The 25,860-nt window shown below is 41.7% G+C and overlaps 1 protein-coding gene and 1 pseudogene across 2 annotated transcripts; both read left to right on the top strand.

The window, feature by feature from the left end:
- Positions 1 to 1,595: 1,595 nt before the first annotated feature.
- Positions 1,596 to 8,732, top strand: BTF3 (basic transcription factor 3). 2 transcript variants are annotated; one of them, XM_001152428.8, is made up of 6 exons: positions 1,596 to 1,783; positions 2,359 to 2,427; positions 5,722 to 5,835; positions 6,148 to 6,349; positions 7,573 to 7,629; positions 8,429 to 8,732. In XM_001152428.8, exons 2-6 carry the CDS (start codon positions 2,359 to 2,361, stop codon positions 8,473 to 8,475), a joined length of 489 nt encoding a protein of 162 aa, XP_001152428.1. In that variant the 5' UTR covers positions 1,596 to 1,783; the 3' UTR covers positions 8,476 to 8,732. The 2 variants fall into 2 exon arrangements, with proteins under 2 accessions (XP_001152428.1, XP_517710.1); XM_517710.7 differs by having other exon boundaries at positions 1,645 to 2,024.
- LOC461811 (FUN14 domain containing 2 pseudogene) lies at positions 11,875 to 12,616 on the top strand (annotated as a pseudogene).

The raw sequence follows: 25,860 nt of genomic DNA, 5'->3' as shown, positions 1-25,860 counted from the left end.
CTTTGAGCGCAGGAGTTTGAGCCCAGCCTAAGCAACAAAGTGAGACCCCATCTCTTTTAATTTTTTAAAAGTTTTATATTTTTTAAAAAAATTATAAAAATAAAATTAGCAGCATCCCTGGTTTCAAAAAGTAGAAATAAATAAATAAAAGTAGCTCACAATATTTCCTGAAAACAGGTGTATTAAAAGGGCAGAGGAGAGGGAAGGCAAAGAAAAAGAAAAAAAAGTCAGGTGGCAGGTTACATACATATAATCTTGTCCCTATAAAAGCTCAGAAAACATCGCGTGACTAGGAAGTTTCAAATGCCTCCAATATAACATGGAGGAGAGGAAAAAAACTGTTCCTGGACAAAGATACACATTTCTTCCAAAAGGGGGAGTCTTTCTATATATTTTGTTAATATCTCCAGAGCACAGCATAATGTTGGTAGTGCCATTTTGGCCTTTGTCATTAGTAAGGTAACCCACATAAGCCTAACTACAAACACCCTTTCCTGTACTAAAACTTCACTCATATTTAACTGAAGCAACATTGTTTTTTGTAAATATAACTGTAACAATTATTCTAAAAGGCAATACAGCTGTCCTCACCAGTTACGTTGAGACATCAGTTTCAACAAACTTCTATGTAAAAAGTATTCAAAAAGTTTAAACATTGATCATAACTGGAGAGGAGTCTGCATTTACACAAGTTTTCTTGCTATATACCTTGCATTCTAAGATTTCGGACTCACTTTTGAATATGCAAAGACATTTCATGGTTAAGACCACAAAAAGCCTGATCAGAGAACATTTTTATTTAAATTGCCATTTTAAATATCAGTCGTTTTATCTTAAAGCTTGTCCTGGGTTTAACAAAGTTTAACTCACATCCACGCGTTGTCTCTCCAAACACAGCTGGCAGAAATTCTCCTTTGATTGGATTAAGATAGATAAAGTCTGCTTAACCGTGAATCGCTAATTGTCAAATCCATGCCAATTCGGTACCTAGGAGTCAATTTTTTTGCCTGATAAACAAGATAATTGTGTGGACCGTTTTAAGGTGGTTAGTCATCTGCTAAATTGGCTGAAATGCGGATTACCCAGTTCCTTCGTCGTACAGAGTTGCATTCTGAGGAGTGGGGCTCGGGGATACAGCCCCCAGAAATTCTGAACCTCGGTCCCGCAATCTACCACACCACCTGACCTTGGAAGGCCAAACTAACTTCACTATTTTTGACAAAATGCTTTGGTAATGGCTCATTCGGGCCGAGAGGGAAATTCTACAATTCTCCAACCCACACCTCCAGCAAGGGGAGAGCTGCTTGAGTGGTGAGCACAAGCTGGGCACCTCCGGCGTCTCCAGGAAACGTGAATAGGCCCTTTCTTCGGAGGGTACAGAACTTCAGGATCAGGGCCCAATGGAGACTGAGCGGACTTGACCCTAACTGTGCACAGGACCGCGCTCTCCGACCCCTTTGTGGCCTCTCCCAGAGGTACGGGCTGCGCCCCAAGCCGGTAGTCTCTCGTAGGGCCTACAGACGGCAGCCGCTGGAGCAGGAGGAGGAGAATAGGGACTCGCTGGACCATCACAAACACTGTCGCGCGTGCGCAGGGAGGAACCGAGTTCGCGGCGAAGTCAGTTTCCTGACTCTTGGAGGAAGTGGCCTTGTGTCACTTCCGGCCTCCCTTTAGCTGCCATCTTGCGTCCCCGCGTGTGTGCGCCTAATCTCAGGTGGTCCACCCGAGACCCCTTGAGCACCAACCCTAGTCCCCCGCGCGGCCCCTTATTCGCTCCGACAAGGTACAAAAAGGCTCTGGACGGCGGCGTGGTAGGAGGACGGGAGCGGGGGCGGGAAGTTCCCTGAAGGAGCGAGACAGGGAGGGACAGGGCAGAGGAGGAGAGGAAGGCGATGCGACGGACAGGCGCACCCGCTCAGGCTGACTCTCGGGGGCGAGGTCGAGCCAGGGGCGGCTGCCCTGGGGGCGAGGCGACGCTGTCTCAACCTCCACCTCGCGGCGGAACCCGAGGACAGGAGCCTCAGGTACCGCGAGGCTTGCGCAGAGTGGCCGGGCCGGGCAGGCCCTGGCTAGGCCGAGGCCAGGCCAGGGCCAGGGGTGGGGGGTGTTGGCCAGGCGTGGGGTAGAGCCCTTCATCCGGGCCTGCCAAGAGCGGGGAGCTGTGGGGGAGTGGTGGGGAGGCGGGTGCTCTTTGGGCTCCCTGGAAACCCAAATTTGGAGCTTTGCGGGGTGGATTTGGGATCCAGGTTTCGGCCTGTGTAGGACGTTTATTTTCCTGCTGGTATCTTGGGAAATAACGAGCATGGAATGCTAGAGTGAGCTAAACCTGTCCTTGCTGAGGATTTCCTCTTTTTCTAGATGAAAGAAACAATCATGAACCAGGAAAAACTCGCCAAACTGCAGGCACAAGTGCGCATTGGTGGGAAAGTAAGTTTTAATAGTTCGGGTTTGTGGGTTTTTTTTTTTTTTTAAGGTTTAGGTATTTTAAAAAACATATTCCTTTTGCGCTTCTTATATTATCGGTGACAAACTTTGCCTATCGAGGGAAATGCACGGAGCTAGCAAATCTCGAGGAGCGGGGGAGACGAGGGTTGGAGACACATCAGTGAGACGAGCTAAAAACATCGCCTTTGTGTAAACATGTTTGTGTTTTCAGTGTTACAGAGTATAAGTAGAACAAAAGTGTTTCCTAATTTAATTAGTAAGGAAAATGTGTCATTTCAGTTAGATCGTTGTGCACATCATACCCTTGACTTGTTTTGGCCTGAGTTGTATAAAGTCAGTGCTTGTTTGTCTCTCTTGTAAATTGAGACCTTTCTGTACCGCTTTCTGAACTAAATATTCTTTAGGGTAGTTGCATATTTCAAGGGTATTTGAAGATACGGGTACATTTTGGAGTTTAAGAGCAGTGACTATTAGATTTGAAAATATAACCCAAGTAGATATCTTTCCTGTTCTGACTTTGTATTACTGTAAAAATGAGGGAATTAAAGTGACTGCTTTTTAAATGATCAGTTTTTGATTAATTGTTTTTTTCCTGGTGGATACTGATTCACATCAAGGGGATTCTTTTTTGAAGCTGATTTTTAGATTGTCCTGTAATTAATAAGAAGTCCACTGTAGACAGAGGTCTACCTAGTTTGTATTGTTAGCACATTCTTAGTATTTAACAAGGTGTGGTAGCTTGTTGAAACAGAGCATGTCTTTACTTGGTAAAACTTGTAAAGCTTCCATGGTACATGTTTATTACCTTTTAGTTTTTCCCAACTTTAAGCGTTTAACTTAGAGTTAGCTGTGAGATAGCCAGAAGTTGCACTTAGACTTAAATAGTAATATACAGCTTTGTTAAATTACTGAACTTTGCCAGCGGTGAATTTATTCTGATTTTTTTTTTACTTTTTATTTTTGTTAACGTTAGCCGTCTTCAGGATCCACACCCACACATTTAACAGCATTGGATGTTTCTTGTCCTCTTTAATCAATTGTTATCAGACTGTGGCCTTCAAGTGCCAGCCAAACTCAAATTTTTTGTGTCTCAGTGTTTGGATGCTCTTATATTGGTGTTTTTAACCACTCTTACTTTCAGTACAGTTTCAGAAGGAGTAATTTGAATAATGTGCTTATGTGCAGTCTTTTTGTTGTTACTCTCATCATTAAGCTTTAACTTTGGGAGACATCATTTTAGGGTAAAGGAAATCTTGAGATTTGCTAGGATATTTAAAGCTGATAACAAGATTAAATTTTGTGTCCTAACATCTTAATACTCGTTTAGCTAATAATACAAGAAGTATTTCTGTAGGCACAGAATATGGAAACATTTCTACACTGTTTAAGAAACGTACTTATTATGGGATGTGAAATTAGGTGAGTTAATTTTGCTTTAGAGAAAACTGCAGGTGTTAGGTGCTCTTAGGTAAATGTTACAAAAGCCCTTTATTTTCATATCTAATCACAGCATTAGTAATTATTTAAGTGAAAATTGAACTCTACATATGTGAAGTGTATGAAACCTCTAGAAGGTATGCTGGGTTTGTCTTTACAATCTTAGAAATTCCTTTGAGTTTCTTAGAGAAGATTCTTTGGAAACCAGATACATACATGACCATTTCAAAGTGATTTTTGTTCTTAATAGTTTGGAGAGGTTAGTAACCAGTACTTTTTTTTTTTTTTTTTTTTTTGTAGCCATAGATATTTTCTTCAGTTAAATAACAAGATTTATTTAAGCCTTTACTATGTTGGATCCTGAGAATATAAAATTTTAAGAAGTTTAAAGTCCCTAGGTGGGCTTTAAGCCTAGCAGTGGCGATAATTGTCTTTTCTTAAAAAAATCTTCTTTCACAGTGTAATATACATAGTACAATAGTAGAAGCATTTTCAAAATCTAGAGATGGGAATGATTTGGCATAGGGAAAGGGGGTAGTTGCAGAATTTAGGAAAGGCAAACAGGAGGTAATGACTTGAATAAGATTTTAAAGGATGAATAGGAATAGGGATGGAGGTTGGGGGACGGTGAGGTGGTTGGGTGTGATAGCCTTTCCTTGAGTGCCTTCAGTGAGCTAGATACTGTTGTAGATACTGGGTTTATAGCAATAAACAGAAGTCCTTATGGAGCTTAACTTCTAGGGAGAGGAGATGGATGATAAAATGTATTTATCTCTTATAGTAATAAGTGTTATGAAGAGAAATAAACCAGGATAGAAAGAAATTGATGGGTGAGTGTAGAAGTTGCTATTTTACTTTGGGTAGTTGAGAAAGACCACTTTGATCAGGTGACATAAGAGTAGAGATCTGCAGTGAGGGAAAGAGCCATGTAGATGTTCCGGAAAGAGAGGAACAGCATGTGCAAAGGCCCTTGGGTCATAGCCTGCTTGGACTGTTCAAAGAATAGCCAAAGTTTATTTGGCTAAAGAAGAGGGATGGTAGCAGATGCAGTCAGGAGTGGCATATTAAGGGCAGGACAGCTTGTGTAGGGCTCTTGTAGGTTAAGGTAAGGGCTTCAGACTTTGCTATCGAGTGCTGTAGAAGTCTATATACAGATTCATTTGATTGTTCCATACACTGTCTTACCTGTAAATATTAATTTGGATGTTGATTTTTATTTAATATAAAAACAGAAAAGGGGTCAGGCGCGGTGGCTCACACTTGTAGTCCCAACACTTTGGGAGGCCGAGGCAGGCGGATCACTTGAGGCCAGCAGTTTGAGACCAGCCTGGCCAACATGGTGAAACCCCATCTCTGCTAAAAATACAGAAATTAACCAGGCATGGTGGTGCCTGTAATCCCAGCTACTCGGGAGGCTGAGGCAGGAGAATCACTTGAACCTGGGAGGTGGAGGTTGCAGTGAGCTGAGATTGCGCCACTCCAGCCTGGACGACAGAGTGAGACCCTGTCTCAAAAAAAAAAAACTAAAAAACAGAAGAGGTTAATAATTCTGGATGTGGAGTTCTTTCAAATGCTTAATTTAGATTGACACATGCTACCTCTTTGATCACTTTTAGAGCAAATGTAAAAAGTAGAACTTTGAAAAGATCATTCTTTTCCTTTCCCATTTTTTGCTTCTATCTTTGCCTTAGCCTGCCTGCTCAGTGCATAAGTTTATGATTATGGTAATGTTCTTATACAGATCCAAAGGTCAGAAATGAATTGGAAACTATTCCCATTTGAAAAATATCTGTTGTGGTATAAATGTGCTGTTTTCTTTCCTCTTCTCCCTGACTTTAGGGAACTGCTCGCAGAAAGAAGAAGGTGGTTCATAGAACAGCCACAGCAGATGACAAAAAACTTCAGTTCTCCTTAAAGAAGTTAGGGGTAAACAATATCTCTGGTATTGAAGAGGCAAGTATCAAATTTTGTTTCTTTAAAAAACAAGATTTGGCTGGGAAAAGTTAACGTTAATGCATTAAATGGGTTGTTTTTTTTTTTTAACTTAGGGACTTCAAAGTCCCTAAGATGTGTTTCTACCATAAATTAATAAATATCAGGGAGCTCATTAAGTCTGAATGCTATTAGAATACATATTCCATTCCAGGCAAAATTTCACCTGTGCTTCACAGTGAAATACTAGTTAGCCAGACTTAGTTTAATAAAACATTTGTTTTTAAAGAGACTGGTCAGCATTGCTAATTTAAATTTTTCTTTTCTTAATAGGTGAATATGTTTACAAACCAAGGAACAGTGATCCACTTTAACAACCCTAAAGTTCAGGCATCTCTGGCAGCGAACACTTTCACCATTACAGGCCATGCTGAGACGAAGCAGCTGACAGAAATGCTACCCAGCATCTTAAACCAGCTTGGTGCGGATAGTCTGACTAGTTTAAGGAGACTGGCCGAAGCTCTGCCCAAACAATGTGAGTTTCCTAGTAATGGTTTTACCAGGGAATTACTCATTTAGCAGCTGATTTCTGATCTCAGGGCTCAGAATGGATATGAGTATTTTTAAGTTTGGAAATGCAAGCTTTAAAAATAACAGATTTGTAACTGATTTTAAGCAAGTGTCCTTGCTCAAGTTTGCAGTAATTGATGTAGCGTGCTATGATTGTTACACTTGATTTTGTGGAATGTTTTCTACTTACTTGATTTGGATCAGATACTTTATTAACTAGAAATGATGAAAATGTTAATTTGGTGCTTTGCCAATAACTACTTGTAAGTTTGGAATTGAAAAAAAAATTAGTGTAAATTATGAAATTACTTCAGTTTCATCTATATAGTTGGTATTACCAGTAATCTTTTAAAAATGGCTTGCCAGTATTCTGGCATTTTTAATTACAGTGTGATAGGGATTTTATTCGGGGCAGAAAATAGTGTAGCTGAATATACATCTGAGGATGTGGCAGTGTTATGCTGTTTTCTGTGCTTAAAATTTTGAAGAATAGGAATGCAGGAGGAAGTCAGAGGCTTATATATGGCTCTTCAGTTACCCATGTTTTTCTAGGTATTGACTTAATCTGCCTCAATTTTTTTTTATTATCACATTGAGTTGCAGGTTCTAAACTGTCAGGGCTTTCAGAGCTGAAGTAGGCTTTTGAAGTATCCCACTGATAACTGTATGGGCCTAGTACATAACTCTCCTGTGTACGTTCATATTCTTGTGTGATAAAGGAGAGTGGATGCTTAACCACTCACAGACTCTTTAATTTTTTTACTTTAATTTTTTTCATTTCAGTAAGTGGTTGTTGAGCATCACCCTTATGCCACACACAGAGTAGTTGAGAAAATGGCATCTTCATTTGTCTCCCAAAATAAATCTTACCATGATTTGGTATGTGGGCTTTACCTGCACTCTAAGAGCTCCCTACTGCCCTTATACTACCTCAGGGCCTATGGTGGCCCAGAAGGATTGAAAGGATGGGTATGGAATTTTGTTTGTTGGCTGTTCCTAGTATTTTAACCCATTTGTAGACATCAGAATATCATGTTATTGATAGTATCATAGATAAAATCCCAAATGTCCCTTATCATGGAAATAAGTTGTAACAACACTTGGCATTTCATCTGTTCTTTTTTTTTTTTTTTTGGTGAATATTTATTAAAAACCTAGACAAATAATGTTTACATTTTCCTTTCATAGCTGTGGATGGAAAAGCACCACTTGCTACTGGAGAGGATGATGATGATGAAGTTCCAGGTAGGAACGTTTACTTGTGGTTAACCTAGATAATCTTAGCAAGGGAGAATAAGAAATCTTTGTAGGAAAAACTACCCAGGGAAGAGGGGTGGTAAGTTAAGATGGACATAGATCTTACTTAGAATGAGAAAAATAATGCAGTATTAGGTAATTGAGAATTATGTTTATAGACTTGACTTGGCTTGTTTCTGTTTGGGATCCCAAGGATGTGTAGGTATCTAACCTTAAATATTGAATAAATAAGTATATATATAGTACCCTAAATATAACTATTACCTGCAGAGCACTAATGACCCTTGCTCCCTACTTTGAAACTCATGAATTTACAAGAAGGTGTGGAGTTGTTCAGGTATCTTGGGATATATATATGCATTCTAAAATCTGTAGCAGCATAACTCCTTTGGGAATCATGAGACATTTTTGTCTCTTACCTGTTATTGGATAAATTTACGTTCTTCTAAAATATTTATTGGGCAGGAGAATCACTAGACTCATAAATATTCCCACTTTGCATAGACAGGTCTCCTTAGGAATCCATGAAAATTTTAACATTGTGTGTCATTGTATTCTTTGGTTCTGCTCCCCCATGTTATGTTGACCAATGTATGAGATGGGAAGAGGGGGGCATTTTTTTTACCTTTTTTTTTTTTTTTTTTTTTGGCATTCTTGTTCTTGGGGCTATGACACAGTATTTATCATCATTGGCAAATGAATGTCTTTCCCTCATCCCCTTTTAAGATCTGATAATTATTTGTAGATTTGGCTTTTTTAAGAATTTCTACTCTTTTCCTTTTCCTAGATCTTGTGGAGAATTTTGATGAGGCTTCCAAGAATGAGGCAAACTGAACTGAGTCAACTTCTGAAGATAAAACTTGAAGAAGTTACTGGGAGCTGCTATTTTATATTATGACTGCTTTTTAAGAAATTTTTGTTTATGGATCTGATAAAATCTAGATCTCTAATATTTTTAAGCCCAAGCCCCTTGGACACTGCAGCTCTTTTCAGTTTTTGCTTATACACAATTCATTCTTTGCAGCTAATTAAGCCGAAGAAGCCTGGGAATCAAGTTTGAAACAAAGATTAATAAAGTTCTTTGCCTAGTATACAGTTTTTTTTTTTTATTTCATTGACACCGATCTGTACACAGTAAAAAAAATTGCTTATAGAAAGCTAATCATGGCATGTAATATGGCTGATAACCTTTGGAATTTGATTAAAGATTTAAAATCACAGTGTAGTGTAACAAAGGTGGTATAAAGTTCTCAGGTTTGAAAACTTTGCTCTCCAACAGTCCTTAGTGCTTCCATGATTTATATGGTGGGTGTAAATATGAGAATAGAGTATTGCTTAGTGGATAAACAGACATTTCTCCCTGATATTCTCTATTGTAAGCATATGTTAAGTGCCTTTTATGAATTACCTCGGTGTTATCTCCTTTATTCCTCAATTTGTGAATAACTAATAGCTCCATTTTGTAGATGTAACCTGAGGTTTAGAACTTCTAAAAAGTAAAAGTAATCTCCAGATCCCTTCTTTGTAGGATATTTTATAAGGTGACTTGGAAAAGGTAGTGTTTAGAATAGGAGTGGCTCCTGGGTCATTGTCTTTTCCTTAAGTGTCAACACTAATAAATGAATAGGGTTATGTTTTTATTTAATAAAAAATATACAGTAAAATTGAGCATATACAGTTAAAAGAATTTATAATGTCTGCCACTATAATCAGGTTACCGGACAGTTTCATGGTCCCAGAAAATCCCTCAACATAGGGTTACTTTTAAACACTTTTACAAATTACAATGAAAACAATTGTGTAATCTGAACCAAGGCCATTTGAGGAGAAAATAGTTTCTACTTGTAATTTATTTTAAATTTTCATAGCAATTTGCAAGTACCTTTTGAAAGTATTATACAGTTGTATCTAAAAGTCACTATTAACTGTAGGGAAAACAAAGTTTTGAGTAAACAGTATTTGCAAATATTTACATTGTATTTTCCTCAGGATGTTTATCAGTTTTGTTGAAGTACACTGCTACAGTGAGAAGACTCCTGAAGTCTCAACTGTAACAAAATTATAAAAACTAAGTGCACATTTACAGACTCTTGGTCAGGTTGGGCTGTGCTTATATAGTCACGCTAGATCCCACCCTGATGGCAGCACCTATCTGGGACACTCGGCTTCCTGGCAGAGAAGATGGTGGGTCATGCGCTGGCTCTTAAAGCTGTTACAAACAAAACCAAAGCAAGTGGAATGGCTAAGCTGGAGGGCAGTGGCATGGGGCCTGAGGATTTGTGTTTCTGACAGGTTCCCAGATGATGCTAATGCTACTGGCCTACTGGCCCTACTTTGAGTAGCATGATTGGAAACATTCTCAGCCCAAGAAGTATTGGGGGTGACTGACTGACTGACAAGCTTGTGGAGAATGCCACTGTCTGAATATCTGTCCAGTTTGATCTAGGCCTAGCGGAAAGGGACTAAACAGAAGTGCAGTCGATTTCCAGGTGAGGCCTATCCCAACATATCTTGCCTATTGGACAGATGGTTGTCTAAGGTTAAGCCTGTTGTGCCTGCACTCAGCAACTTCTTTCCAACAATCTAAAATTATTTCTTCAGCTTATTGTGTAAATAAGGGTTTGTGTTCGTGGCTATGGATTCATATGGCAAGTTTTTCTTGTAGTCTCTTCAATATCAAAATAGGTAGGGTTATGTTACAGTTAGAAAGGACCAAAAGTCTAGTTGGTACAAAGGTTTGTCACATTTGAAGTTTGTGGTTTGCCCGTGGCTGGGCTCCGCTGTACTCCAGAAACATCTAACTGGAACATTGCCAGTCTCATGATAGGGAAAAGATGGAGAGCAATCAGCTGGCTCTTTCAAAGTGATGCTGGGAAGTGATGCATATCATTAATAAACTTCCTCAGCCAAAGCAAGTCACATACAGAGTAGTGGCTGTGGGACTGGGGAAGTATAATCCTCCAGGGTAGCAGATATTTTTGGACAATAATACAATCTACCATATCCTTCTAATTTTTCTTTAATTGTCTACAGTCCGTTTAGCTGCTGTTACATATTAAAAGCACTCTACCACTTGTTTTGTGTCTTTGCTTATAACCCCAAGAAAGAGCCTTATTGTACAGATAAGAAAATTATCTTTAAGAGGTGAAATTACCTATCTCAGGTCACACACCCCCCAGGTGTTAGGATGAGATTCAAACCCAAGTCTGCTCTTTCAAGTTCACTACCTGCTGGAAAGAATTTTAGGCCCTGGCAGCCTAGAGGGGCAGACCGGAACAAACTAGTTTTCAGCTGGAAACTGAAATAGACATCTGTTTAGATCTGACAGCTTTTGGGATTAATACCCTTTATTTGTTGAAATAATTGAGCTAAAATACGTTTGTTTCATTCCCATAACCCTATGGTGCACAGAACAGAGAGCTACATTCTAAAATTTGGAAACAGATTTAGAAATGAGCTGAAAGTTAGATTTTGGTCTGATTTCTACTAATCTTTTTTTCTCCATTAATGCTGGATTCATGTTCTTCAGTAGCTCTTCCCTCCCTCTGCCATCCCAGTAAGATATATATGTTTGTATATGTGTGTGTGTATATATATATACACACATATATACACATATAATACATATATACACATATATACATATATATACACATATATAGATATATACACGCACACATACTTTTTTTGAGAGAAGTATTAAGGCAACTAATAACAGTTTTCAGCTTTTCCAAAACAATGATTAGAAAAGTCTTCTATTCACATAAGTTTTCATCGCTCCAATCAGCACAGTCTTGAATGCCATTTTTGCAGCGAGTTCTGGGAATGCAGGCACAGTCAGCAAAGAAAACAGTATCACATCTCCAGCCTGAACACTTTGGGCACTGTAAAACTAGACAATTTTATTTATTTTAAAAACCATAACTGTTAAAATGTCAAGGTGGACTGAAAAAGATATTATTGGAAAAGAAATAGCCCCCTGGATCTTAAAAATATTAGTGAAAACTGCCCAGCAGGAAAATTGCAGATGTTTATTAAAGATTCTACATATTTGGGTGAAAGAATTTGTACTTTGAAAAGCCAAGACAAGTACTACCCCTCACCATCAGCCTAAAAATAAACATACTGACATATTACATAAATAGGAAAGGGTGCTCACACCGCCCGCTGAGCTCTGTGATGTAGCCGCTTGCGGAGACTGCAAGCAGCCACGGCGCGCCCTCTTCCGTGGGAATGGAAACATCTGCCACACGTGCCGGAAGCCAAGTGGTGGCGACAACTGCGCGCCACTCCGCGGCCTACCGCGCAGATCCTCTACGTGTGTCCTCGCGAGACAAGCTCACCGAAATGGCCGCGTCCAGTCAAGGAAACATTGAGGGAAATTTTGAGTCACTGGACCTTACGGAATTTGCTAAGAAGCAGCCATGGTGGCGTAAGCTGTTCGGGCAGGAATCTGGACCTTCAGCAGAAAAGTATAGCATGGCAACCCAGCTGTTCATTGGAGGTGTCACTGGATGGTGCACGGGTTTCATATTCCAGAAGGTTGGAAAGTTGGCTGCAACAGCTGTGGGAGGTGGATTTTCTCTCCTTCAGCTTGCAAACCATACTGGGTATATCAAAGTTGACTGGCAACGAGTGGAGAAGGACATGAAGAAAGCCAAAGAGCAGCTGAAGATCCGTAAGAGCAATCAGATACCTACTGAGGTCAGGAGCAAAGCTGAGGAGGTGGTGTCATTTGTGAAGAAGAATGTTCTAGTGACTGGGGGATTTTTCGGAGGCTTTCTGCTTGGCATGGCATCCTAAGGAAGATGACCTCATGTTCATTGTTCCTGGTTTTTTTCCAGCCAGCAGCCTCTACACTCCATTGTAGGACATCGAGTCCCTCCTCCCCTTCTCCCATGCCTTCCTGCCTGCCATGGCAAATCTGAGTGGCTTCTATAAGCTTCTGCTGGTACAAGTTAATGTGGCACCATGAGCTTGATGGTGGCAGAAGAGACAATAGTCCTTAGCTCTCCTCCCAGTACACCTCCTACTTGGTCAGTCTGTAGGTCAACAAGAAGGTCAGTCTGTAGGTCAACAAGAAGGTCAGTCTGTAGGTCAACAAGAAGCTTCCTTTACCCCCATGCAAGACACTTATGAGAACACATTGCAAGATGGCTGAGCGTGGAGGATGAGTGGATCCTGAAAGGTTGTCCCAAACTGTTGATTTGGAAAAGAAATAAGCACATAGATAACCTTATTGTGTGCTGCATGGAAAGGAACTGAATACATTTGCCTTCAAGCATGAAAAAAAAAAAAAAAAGAAAGAAAGGGTCCCTTCGAGTTTGTATGTTCAATCAGCAGGGAAAAGAATCACTGCTAATTGGCAGCTAGCAAGAAGAAAAGGATCTCCTTATACTTTTAGTCTTTATTTGTCAGAGCATTGTTATCTGTAATTCCTAGCATTTCTATTTCTACCCTCCACGATGACCAGACAAAGGGCAGGAAATTATCTATTTAGCGTATTTCTGATAGGGCTTTCAGATACTACTAACTGGGGCCACGAGGTATTGGAATTGCACCTCTGCCATGGTTTCATGAAATTGTGAGGTGATCAGGTGTCTGCCAAGTATTAAACTACCGTAAGGAACAGAATGAGGGGAGGAGAGAAGGAGGAAAGTGAGGGAGGAAAAGCAAGGAAATGGCAAAGGTTAAACAAAAAATTTTTTGAGAGCCAAAGCACTCAACAGATTTTTGTTTGATCTTCACCAACCTTTGTAAAGAAATATAGAAGGAATTTGATAGCAGACAAGAGCTGTCTGTCAAGATTATTTCCTTTGGTAATTCTTACAGAACTGGCTGTATTCTTAGCTAGAGAATTCATCTAGTTTAAATATGCACAGACTACTGGAAATGATAGAATCTTAAAATCATGGATGTATCCTTAAGGAAGGCTTGTAAGGATGAGTTAATTTATGAAATTGAAGTATAAGGGTAGCCACTCCAAGAAGCCATTAAAAAATTAATGACATTTTCATTTTTACCTGATTCATCTGAGCAATCACCACAGTCATTTCTTGTGTCACACACCTTGTCCATATATGTCCAAGTCTTCTGGTTGGGACACTTGAATATCAAGTTTTGTGGGAGACTGTTGGGCATTTGACCTATATTAGACAAAAGCATTAATTCTAATAGAAAGCATTCACGTACAATAATGTTTTCATATAATTCTGAATTTTAGTTATTAGTTGCTGGTGACTGTTTTTAAATTTTGGTTACTTGTCCGCCTTACTAGAGTAGGTAGCAGGTTCGTCTTCCCCTTGACTGCAATCCAACTTGCCATTACACAGCTGGGAGGGTGGCAAGCAAGTGCTGAGGTCCTCGCACAAGAAGCCCAGTTGCTGTGAAGCTGTCTTACATTGTCCATGTGGTAAATCTGGAAAATATTTATTTATTTATTTATTTCGAGACGGAGTTTCGCTCTAGGCTGGCATGCAGTGGCGCCATCTCAGCTCACTGCAACCTCTGCCTCCTGGGTTCAAGCGATTATCCTGCCTCAGCCTCCCTAGTAGCTGGGATTACAGGCACCTGTCACCACACCTGGCTAATTTTTGTATTTTTATTAGAGACGGGACTTCCCCGTGTTGGCCAGGCTGGTCTTGAACTCCTGACCTCACGTGATCCTCCCGCCTCGGCCTCCCAAATTGCAGGGATTACGGGCATGAACCACTGTGCCTGGCCTAGATCTGGAAGATTTATAAGACAAGTATTAAATGTTGACGCATTCGTGACCATGAACATCAGCTTTAATAACAACATGCCCCTCTTCCCTCTTCTGCTTCTTACCATCATTCTTTTTTTGACTGAAGCTTTAGCTGTAACCATTGTTCTTTTGCCCATTATTTCTCCTCCCTCTTTTCTTTCTTATTCTCCCTCATTCTTTTTTGTAATACTACTGTATGTGGGCAAACAAGCATACACTCACCACTGCTGGAGAAGTACTGGAAGGTGCCTGGGAGAGGGTCCATAGGCATAGGCTCTGGCTTGAGCTTTACCATGGGCTGGTTATATAGCCCCCTCCATTATTTTCTTAGCTAGAAATGAGAGCAAGGGTAACTCTCTATGCTGACTTCATGGGGATACTATGAGTTAAACTGATATTATTGTTTAAATGTAATTAGTCTACCCATTCAAAAAATGAATGGGAGGTAGTCAAAATAATGTGAAAGGTATTTTTAAAAATTTCAAGTGCTATAAAAATTAGATGGTGGAAGTTAAGATGTAAAGAGCTCATTGGTAACATTTGTATCTCAGACATATTTACACCTAAATAATGTATACCCAGAAAATTCCAGATTGGTGTGTAGAGTGATAAACAGGCTGGAAATACTTTAGGTACCTGATTTAGAAGTGGTGAGGGCTTGGTAAATTTTACATCTTAAATATTTTATAGTTGGGACTGTGTTGACAATTAAGAGGCAGATAACACTAGTTTATATCCCTTAATCTAAGAGGTGCTTGGCATTGTGGTTTTAGGGACAAGAACTGTTATGCTTTGATAATCTGAAAGAACTTGTGTCATTTTTCATCCTCTGAGAAATTAACACCAAACTAGATTAGATGTGAATCTAACTTGGAGGATTATAGTTTGGGGAGGAAGCAAAAGTAGGCAAGGGAACCTATCCTGATGCAGTTCTAATGCCTATGAAAGGAGGGGGTTAATGAAGGTCTGCGTAGGAAGTCTCAGACTGCAGCTTTTTTTTTGTGAGACGGAGTCTCACTCTGTTGCCCAGGCTGGAGTGCAGTGCAATGGCGTAATCTCTGCTCACTACAACCTCCGCCTCCCAGGGTCTAGCAATTCTCCTGCCTCAGCCTCCCGAGTAGCTGGGATTACAGGTGCCTGCCACCATGCATGGCTAATTTTTGTATTTTTAGTAGAGATGGCGTTTCACCATTTTGGCCAGGCTGGTCTCAAACTCCTGACCTCAGGTGATCCGCCTGCCTCGGCTTCCCAAAGTGATGGGATTACAGGCGTGAGCCACCGCGCCTGGCCTGCAGCCAGTTCTAAGAAAGTTTCAGACAGGCCAAGGTGGAGTCTTTGAGGCAAAGTCACCCATTAGCAGGGTCCCATGTCTTGAGGGATGGGTAGCACTAGCAACCCCACAGTGCTCAGTAATTGCCTGGGGACCACGTGGGGAACAGTAGCCTTGGCATGAATGTGGTGGTGGGTCCAGACAGGTGGTGGCTGGGGCTGTCAGTTAAAGGAGCTCCCTGATGCAGACGCTCTTGAAGGAGACCTGAGCAGAGCACTATTATTGGCACATAATATGTGCTCAATAAATGCTTTTCTGAATGAGTGTTCAAAAGGTAAAATGAGAATCCAGATCTTACCCTTATGTCCCATTGTGTAGAATCCTACTAACTCCCAAAGCTGACTAGGATCGTGAGTCCAAAACTGTTCTTATCAGGAGACCAACACCCTAAGCCTTAGGTTTTTGTTTGTTTGTTTGTTTTCATGGCAATTTGATGAGTCAGTTTCCCATATTTCAAATCTATCATTTTCTCTATGCCCCATTTCCTTCACTGAAGCCACACAAATACTGCTTGCTTTTATCATCTCAAAAGCCTTCCATGGCTCCACTTCTGGCAGCATCAAGGTTCAGTTCTTTAATCAACGTGCATTACTGAAGGCATTTGTCCAATAAGCATGTAGCAGGGCTGGGATTAGAAGGATATTGCTTGTCTTCAAGATGCATTCCAGAACAGATAATTACTGCACTGTGTGTCCAGGAGCTGGGTTAAGCTTTACACAGGGTTTGTGGAAGCACAGAGGTGGCACACCTCACTCAGTCTGGGGACACCTGAGATTAGTCTTAAACCCTCTATGAGCCAGCCAAACATGCAATGGAAGAAGGACATCATGGCAGAGCGGAGAGCATCTGCCAGAGTGTGGCAAGAGGAAGCGTGGTGTCAATGTGTGGATGCGTGTGTGTAATGCAATTCAGTGCTACTGGACCATAATCCTTCCTTATTTTTCACTCACCCCCACCCCTTAACTACTCAGTGTTATTTTTCACCTCTCTTCCTCACATACTTCAAGTTTGGTGCAAGGCGAAGTCCTAATCCTTTGTGTCCTACCAGAGGGTACACAGTTTCCATCTCTGGCAAACCTCTTCCCAAACCTCAATCTAAATCTGAGCCCCCTACAAGGTTTGGCTCCAGTTCTCACTTTTATGACCGTGTCCCTTCAGCACCAGTTCTAGCTGATTTCTCTCAAATTACTGGAAATATGTATCATCTCACTCAACTTAATTCCTGGTCGTATGCTGTTCTGTATTGCCCACGACTGTTTCACCAGTCTCCTAATCACAGTGGAAACTCCTGGAAGCTGGAAACTGTATCCTGACTTCAGAGTCAGGCTGACCTGGATCAGAAACCTGGCTTATTAATGTATTTGCGATATGATCTGGGGCAAGTTGCCTCCCCCCACCGACTCTCAGTCATAATGGTGATAGCACCCTGCAGGTTTGTTAAGAATAAAATAAAGATGAGAAGTATAAAATGAACAGAGCAGTGGCTGGCACCTACCACACGCCGAACATTATCAGTAGACTCACCCATTTTGGAAATATATGGAGTATAAATATACTCTTGTTAGTTGAGTGAATTATTGACAGATTGGCCACCCAGAGGTGACACACACTTTCAGGTTTTACAGGTATTCCAAAGGTGATCCCAAGACCAGTCACAGCGGTGATCACACCCAGTGCAAGGACTGCCATGTAGGAAATCAGAAGACATTGCCTGGTGGGAAGCCAGCTGTGATCTGTCACCGCAAAACACACAAGCACAAAAGAGAGTCTCTATCACAGGACAGAGGCTCACAGTGGGGATACAGTGTTACCTAACCAGGTGTTGTTCAGGTTTTCTCACTGTGAAAGGCAGAAGCCAAAATTATTAGACCTTGAGTATGTGCTTTTCCTGTCTACAGTTTGTAATTTGATCTTGTGGCAACCAGCCTTATGATGAGTGGGTATTGCTCCCCTCGTAAAAATGAAGCTTTACAATGAAGAAAGAAGGACCAGTGAGGTGAAGTGACTTCTCAGGTTTATGCTGATATAAACGGAGCCCAGTCTTCTGGTTCCTATCTGGGTAGGGCTGCTTCTACTATGCTCATGTTTCCTGGGCCCCACCCCAGACTACAGAATCAGACTCTCTAGGGGTTGCACCAGGAATCTGCACATCTTCTGAATACCTTGAGTCATCCTTAAACACACACAAATTTGAGAACACAGCCCTATACCAAAGATGCCAGCCTGGGCAACACAGTGAGACCCCATCTCTACAAAAAGTTAAAAACCCAAAATAAATTAGCTGGGTGTGGTGCTGCACACCTGTAGTCCCAGCCTACTGGGGAGGTTGAAGTGGGAGGATCACTTGAGCCCAGAGGGTTGAGGCTGCAATGTGCCATGATAGAGCCACTGTACTCCAGCTTGGGCAACAGAATGAGACCCAGGCTCAAAAACAAAACCAGGCCGGGCGTGATGACTCACACCTGTAATCCCAGCATTTTGGGAGGCTGAGGCAGGCAGATCACTTTGAGATCAGGAGTTCGAGACCAGCTTGGCCAACATGGTGAAACCCCATCTCTACTAAAAGTACAAAAATTAGCTGGGCATGGTGGCATATGCCTGTAATCCCAGCTACTTGGGACACTGAGGCAGGAGGACTGCTTGAACCTGGGAGGCAAAGGTTGTAGTGAGCTGAGATCGCGCCACCACACTCTACCTTGGGCGACAGTAAGACCCTGTCTCAAACAAAAGAAAACAAACAACAACAACAAAAAAAGCAAAGATGAAATGCGGACCATGGTTTTGGGATCCAATTAGACATGCCAAAGGACAAACATTTGCCATCTGCTTAGTGGTTTCTGGAGTAAGCAATCATTGAAGAACAGGAAGCAGAAGCTGCTTCTGTTTTATTTAGAGTGGCTTGGCACCATGAGCAAGAACTTGCCTGACCAGTTTTTTTTGCACACCACGAAGAGAAGGAGTTCTCAGACCACTTGTTATTTTATTTTATTTTATTTATTTTTTTAAATAGAGACAGGACCTCATTATGTTGCCAGGCTGCTTTTGAACTCCTGGCCTCAAGCAATCTTCTCACCTTAGCCTCTCAGTGTTGGGATTATTGGCATGAGCCACTGCACCCAGCCTCATGATTATTTTTGTCAGTTACAGCAGCACTACCTTTTGCCAACAACGATACCCACCTTTGATATTTCCAAAGTGACCCATTGGCCAGAGTTGCTAAACAGCTCTGAACCTCCCTCAGGGGCTGAGTCTGGGGTTGCGGGATCTCTTGGGCCCCCACCTAAGGAACTAGCACTCAAACCCCCTTTTGGGTAAACAGTATTTTTTAACAAAAGGGAGATGGAGTGGTGTCTTTTCATAAGAGCCACTTCTAGACTCTAATCTTTTGTTCCTTTGGAACTATGTCAAATATACAAATAAATGCTTTTAGCTCTACCATTGGATAGTGCTTCAGAATTAGCAGCCCTGTCACATAGCTATGAATATTCACATTCTTGGTGAAGAAACTTAGGCTTGAAGAATCTTAAGTGTCACAGCCTGTCAGTGGTAGAAACAGGGACAAGAAGGCAATCCGACACTCCAAGTCTATTCGCCACACCAAAAATCCCTGCTGAAGATTCTCACTCTGCCAGACCACAAGGACCCTGCAAGCAAGGCCTTGCTCCTTGAACCAGATCTGGGTTCAATGTTAATTTATTCTTCCCACAGTAGCTACAGCCTTTAAAATGTTCTTACTCTCTCGGCTGGTCACAATGGCTCTTGCCTGTAATCACAGCACTTTGGGAGGCCAAGGTGGGAGGATACTTGAACCCAGGAGTTTGAGATCAGCCTGGGTAACATGGTGAGACCCCGTCTTTACAAAAAGTTTTGTTTGTTTGTTTGTTTGTTTTGTTTTGTTTTTTATTGGCCAGTCATGGTAGTGTGCACCTCTGGTCCTAGCTACTCAGGAGGTTGAGGTGGGCGTATTACTTGAAACTGGGAGGTCAAGGCTGCAGTGAGCCATGATTGCACCACTGCACTCCAGCCTGGGTGACAGAGTAAGACCCTGTCCCAGAAAAATAAAAAAGAAAAGAAAAGAAAAAAATTGCCATAGGGGAAAAAGAAAATAAAAGTTTTTACTCTTTGACTTAGAAAACCTACTTTTTTTGAGGAGGGGGACGGAGTCTCGCTCAGTCGCCCAGGCTGGAGTGCAGTGGTGCGACCTTGGCTCACTGCAACCTCCACCTCCCAGGTTCACACCATTTTCCTGCCTCAGCCTCCCGAGTAGCTAGAACCACAGACGCCCACCACCACGCCCAGCTAATTTTTTTGTATGTTTAGTAGAGACGGGGTTTCACCATGTTAGCCAGGATGGTCTCAATCTCCTGACCTCGTGATCTGCCCAGCTTGGCTTCCCAAAGTGCTGGGATTACAGGCATAAGCCACTGCACCCGGCCCTTTTTTTTTTTTTTGAGACAGATTTTCACTCTTGTTGCCCAGGCTGGAGTGCAGGGGTGCGATTTCGGCTCACTGCAACCTCTGCCTCCTGGGTTCAAGTGATTCTCCTGCTTCAGCTTCCCGAGTAGCTGGGATTACAGGCGCCCACCACCACACCTGGCTAATTTTGTACTTTTAGTAGAGATGGGGTTTCACCATGTTGCCCAGGCTGGTCTCAAACTCCTGACCTCAGGTGATCACCCACCTTGGTCTCCCAAAGTGCTGGGATTACAGGTATGAGCTGCCACACCTGGCCTAGAAATCCTACTTCTGAGGCTCTATTCTAAGCATATAATTGGATATACACAAGAAAGCTTTAGACATAAAGACTTTTTTTTGGAGATAGGGTCCTGCTCCATTCCCCAGGCTGAATTCAGTGCAGTGGTGTGATCACAGCTCACTGCAGCCTCCAACTCCTGGGCCCAAGTGATTCTCCCACTTGGCCTTCCAAAGTGCTGGGATTACAAGTATGAGCCACTGGGCCCAGCCAATATTTTTTAAAATAGTATAATTGATAATAGGAAATGTTAAATGCTAAATAATGCTAAAATACATATTAAACAACTGTTTACTAAAAGCAATCAAAATAAGGTACCCAATTTTATATATAAAAGGTTCTTGAATGTGTAAAACAATTATATGAAAACACTAAGCATGAAAACAAAGACTGGGGCAGTCAGAGGCTATCTCTGGGTTGTGGCTTATTTGTTCATTCATTCCTTCAGCTAGCATTTACTCTGTGTTAAGCACTATGCTATATATATAGATACAAAGGTAAACAAGAAAGATATCTGCTTTTCCCTTGGTGAACTTACTTAGCTCTAGATAACAATGTGGTTTTTAGCAAGGAGGTTTGTGTCAGAATCATCAGAAAGTGCTTGTTGAAAATACACATATTCAATACCTCACTCCTGAAGGTTGGGTTCACTGAGTCTGGGATGGGGTGAGGCATAATGTAATTTATTTAAAAATCTCTCTTAGTGATTCTGAAATACAGGCAGGATGACAGCTACTCTCTTAGAATAGAGGTCTCCAAACTTTTATGATTCTATATCCCTTCAGTAACAAAATAACTAAATAAAATAAAATTAGCATTCTGGCCGGGCACAGTGTCTCACGCCTATAATCCCAGCAATTTGGGAGGCCGAGGCGGGTGGCTCAGTTGAGGTCAGGAGTTTGAGACCAGTCTGGCCAACATGATGAAACTCCGTCTCTACTAAAATTACAAAAATTAGCTGGGCGTGGTGGCATGCACCTGTAATCCCAGCTACTGGGGAGGCTGAGGCAGGAGAGTTGCTTGAACCCGGGAGGTGGAGGTTGCAGTGAGCTGAGATTGTACCACTGCACTTCCAGCCTGAGCAACAGAGCAACACTCTGTCTCAAAAATAATAATAATAATCATAATTAAATAAAATTAGCATTCCATCACAATTTATTTATAGATTATATACCTGTACTAGTCCACTAATATGCATATTATTGTAAAACATTGTTTTACAATATTTAACTCAAAATTTAAATTTAAGAAGGATGAGATTAAATATACAATGTAAAAATAAAGATTCTAATATTTTCTCCTCTAATCCTACTAGATCATCTTGCCCACCTTTTGTGATCCATTTGAAAATTAATTCTCTCGTCTAAAGGATAATGAAGCTGTGAGAGGCAAAAAAGAAAGAAAGCTACTTTTATTTTGTTTTGTTTTGTTTTGTTTTTTTGAGGCGGAGTCTCACTCTGTCGCCCAGTCTGGAGTGCAGTGGCGGGATCTGGGCTCACTGCAACCTCCGCTTCCCAAGTTCAAGCCATTCTCCTGCCTCAGCCTCCCAAGTAGCTGGGACTACAGGTGTGTGCCACCACGCCTGGCTAATTTTTTATATTTTTAGTAGAGATGAGGTTTCACCGTGTTAGTCAGGATGGTCTTGATCTCCTGACTTCGTGATCCACCTGCCTCGGCCTCCCAAAGTGGTAGGATTACAGGCATGAGCCACCGTGCCTGGCCCACAAAGCTACTTTTAATAAGTCATTGCTTATTTAGCATCATAGCCCTCAAGGGTATCCAAAAATCTAATGCAAACATTAATAATTAAAATGAAATTAGATCTAAAAATAGGATTAGACATCAAAATAGACCTGTGACATTGACATAAAAGTAGAACAAAGCGTGTTGTCTTAGTCCATTTTCCACTGCTATAACAGAATACCACAGACTGGGTAATTTATTTTAAAAAAGGAAATTTATTTCTCATAGTTCTGGAGGCTGGGAAGTCCAATACCAAGGGGCCAGCATCTGGTGAGTGCCTTCTTGCTGCATCACAGTATGTTTCCAACACATGAAATTTGGGGGATACATTCAAACCATAGCACATGTATTTATTACTCCAGTGCCTATTATATAACTGCAAGTCATTCCACTGCAGGTCAGCAGACATGAGAAAACGTTATGGGGTCTCTGTGCCCCAAAATGTGTCTTAAATAAGCCATTAACAACCAAGAGAGGAGTGGGGGAGGAGTTGTACAGACAGTTCCTTCCAAATGTTGAGGAACTTAACACAAAGCCTGAAGGGTGAGGTTGGGACAGTGGAATCCTGAGGAGAGACTGGGGCTAAGAAATGGGGAATACTTGAAGTGCAAATCCTCACTCACCTATCTTTTGGCGGAGGCCGATACATGCACATGCGCGCGCACATGCACACACACACGCACACACACACACGCACACGCACAGGCACTCAGAACAAGGGTTGTCAGGAAATTGAGCTGAGGTTGCCCAGAAGGCTTGTACTGCCTCTCCTAACTTACTGCTGAGACCCCATCTGGTGCAAGGCCAATTTCTATACTCAAGAGGGCAGCAGAGAGCAATGAATGGGCCCTCATTCATTTGAGATCTTCAGCACACGGGCCAATAACCACCACCCTTGCTGCTTGCTCGGAGCATCGTGGACCCAAGGTCTGGAAGGGCCAGAAGATACTCATGCCTGTCCCATGCTACTCAGGGATGGTTGGCCAGAACATTTTAAGGCACTTGGAGATAAATCACCAGCCACTTGCCCCTGCCGTTATGATTGTGTGTTCCATTTGTAAGCACTGTGAGGATTGTTTAAGTACCTTCAGACTCTCTTTACTTTCAGAGAGCCTGTGAGGTAAGTGGAATTCGTAGGATCATTTTATAGATGAGAAAACAGATGCCCAAAGATGTGAACACTTGCCCAGACTTCAATAGCTGGTTAGAGACAGGGTTCGACTTGAACCCAAATCTCCTTAAAAAGCAAATTTAGTTTATCCAGTGAAACTCAACATTTCTCAGAGTTCTTGGACAGTATGTCAAGAATCTGCAAATTCTCTGTAAGAATTAAAATTTTTGTCTTCACTGTGATAATTATCTGTAACAAAGATTAATATCTTTAAATAAAGAGACGACTTCGCAGAGTTACCAAGTGACACCTGTATTGCTCACTTACACAGTGTTGGTTAAGTGAAAGGTTTCTTTCTCCTAAGTTATAAACAAAGGCAGGAATGTATTAGAACTTCTGTTTTGCATGGAAACAGGCATTCTTATAAGTTATATTTTGAAACTCACCATAGAGAAACAGACTAAATAAAGACCAGACTTGACCTAGTATTTTTCTGTCGTCAGCTCCAAAGTATCAATTTAGTTTCTACAAAACATGTCCATCACATTACTTGAACATTGAAATTTTGAATTTTATTAGTTACATGGTATTTGGTTTCAATTTTTTTCTTTAATTACACAGTAATTGCTATGTTTTGGATGTATATGCCCCTATGAAATTCATATGCTAAAATCTAATGACCAAGATGATGGTTTAGAAGGTGGAGCCTCTGGTAGTGATTAGGTCATGAGGATCAATGAGGGCTCCAGCCTTGTGAACAGGATTAACGTCCTTACAAAAGGCTGCAGAGAGCGGCCTCGCTCTTCCCCTCTTCCACTGTGAGGATGCAGCAAGAAGGCGCCATGTTGGAAGCACAGAGCAGCCCTCACCAGAGACCGAGGCTGCTGGGGCCCTGATCTTGGACTTCCAGCCTCCAGTACTGTGAGAAATAAATTACTATTACTTACACATTACCCAATCTGTAGTATTTTGTTACAGCAGCCCAAATGGACTGAGACAGTAATCTACAATCATGGAACTCATACAATGTTTTATATTTGTAGATATTGAAATAACATTATTATAGAAATGAAAATGATGGCAACATGTTGAGAGCTGGAGCCTGCAATAACTTTTCAAAAATATGAAGGGGTCCATCCATCACTTGGGTTTGAGGAACAGACAGCGGAGGACCCTGCCTCATCTCCTTCCACTCCACGACGTCTCATGTCAAGAGCTGCTCAGGCTTCTTTTGCTCCTCTCTCCTCTTCAGCATATCAGCCCTTATTCTTCTGTTACTGTGACTCCATACTTAGCTCTTGAGCACCTTAGCGGGGGTGTCCTTCTTGGGAAAAGTTTTGGAACCCTAATCTAGTCCAATTACCATAATTTACACATGAAGGAACTGGGGCCCAGATGGATAAAGTGACTCATTCAAGGGCACTGGAGATTGGAGCTGACTCTCCTGATCCAAAGCCCAGAGCATAGATCCCCAGGAAAAGCACAGGGAAGCAGCACTTGCTACTTCCCACAGACCTGCTAATTTCCTGTTTCAAAATGGGAGCAAGGCTAGACCACAGTCATGGGTGCAAGGCATTATAAGAGGCATGGCACAGTCTGTTCCCAGAAATGCACCATTGATTTGAACACCCAAATGGCTAGGAATATTAAGAGCTAATCCAAACCATCAGAACTGCTGGCTCCAACTCTAGCAAAGAAAAATAAACAAAATCTTTCTAAACTTAGAAATGGTTCAGGATTATTTTTCTTTTTTTTCCAGCTCATCAAAGATTAGCTGTAGAGTTCTCTCCACCCACCTCCAACACAGTGATTAAAGGTCCAGCATTGCTGGCCGGGTACGGTGGTTCATGCCTGTAATCCCAGTATTTTGGGAGGCCGAGGCGGGTGGATCACCTGAGGTAGGGAGTTCGAAACCAGCCTGGTCAACATGGTGAAACCCCATCTCTACTGAAAATACAAAATTAGTCAGGTGTGGTGGTGCATTCCTGTAATCCCAGCTACTTGGGGGGCTGAGGCAGGAGAATCGCTTGAACCTGGGAGGCAGAGGTTGCAGTGAGCCGAGATCGCGCCATTGCATTCCAGCCTGGGCAACAAGAGCGAGACTCCATCTCAAAAAAAAAAGGTCCGGCATCAAAGAAATAGAGAAGAAAGACAGCTCAACTCTGAATATAGCAAAGCCAGCTGGGAATTTATAGCCAATGAGTCAGAGTGAGGGGTCAGAAGATGGAAAATTATTCAGAGGAAACTGATTAGACATCAAGGGTAGGTGGATTCTCAATAAACTGGCTTAGGGGGATTCTTTGCTAAGAGTGGGCTCAGCAGACAAATGTCAAGGTTGAGAGGCCAAGGTCAAGGCCTAGTCGAGAAGATGGCTCAGAGGATCCCAACTAATGTTTGGCCAAGGAGGAAGTCTTTGTCAGGGGGACTGAGACCTCCTATGTTTGAGAGGAGTTAATATAAAGCTAATGGGAATGTGAATTTCTTTCTGTTCAGCTAAGACGCTGGCTGACAAGAAGAACTATCCTTACATAAATATG

This window comes from Pan troglodytes, chromosome 4 (assembly GCF_028858775.2).
Source record: "Pan troglodytes isolate AG18354 chromosome 4, NHGRI_mPanTro3-v2.0_pri, whole genome shotgun sequence".
NCBI lineage: Eukaryota > Metazoa > Chordata > Mammalia > Primates > Hominidae > Pan > Pan troglodytes.
Note: the sequence above shows the minus strand (reverse complement) of the source record. Positions and strands in the feature narration are given on the sequence as shown.

Excerpts from the sequence above, each read along its gene's own strand:
- BTF3 (XM_517710.7), top strand. The coding sequence starts at position 1,893 with ATGCGACGGACAGGCGCACCCGCTCAGGCTGACTCTCGGGGGCGAGGT. Across the intron at positions 2,025-2,358 it reads CCCGAGGACAGGAGCCTCAG|ATGAAAGAAACAATCATGAA; the intron begins GTACCGCGAGGC and ends CTCTTTTTCTAG. Across the intron at positions 2,428-5,721 it reads AAGTGCGCATTGGTGGGAAA|GGAACTGCTCGCAGAAAGAA; the intron begins GTAAGTTTTAAT and ends CCCTGACTTTAG.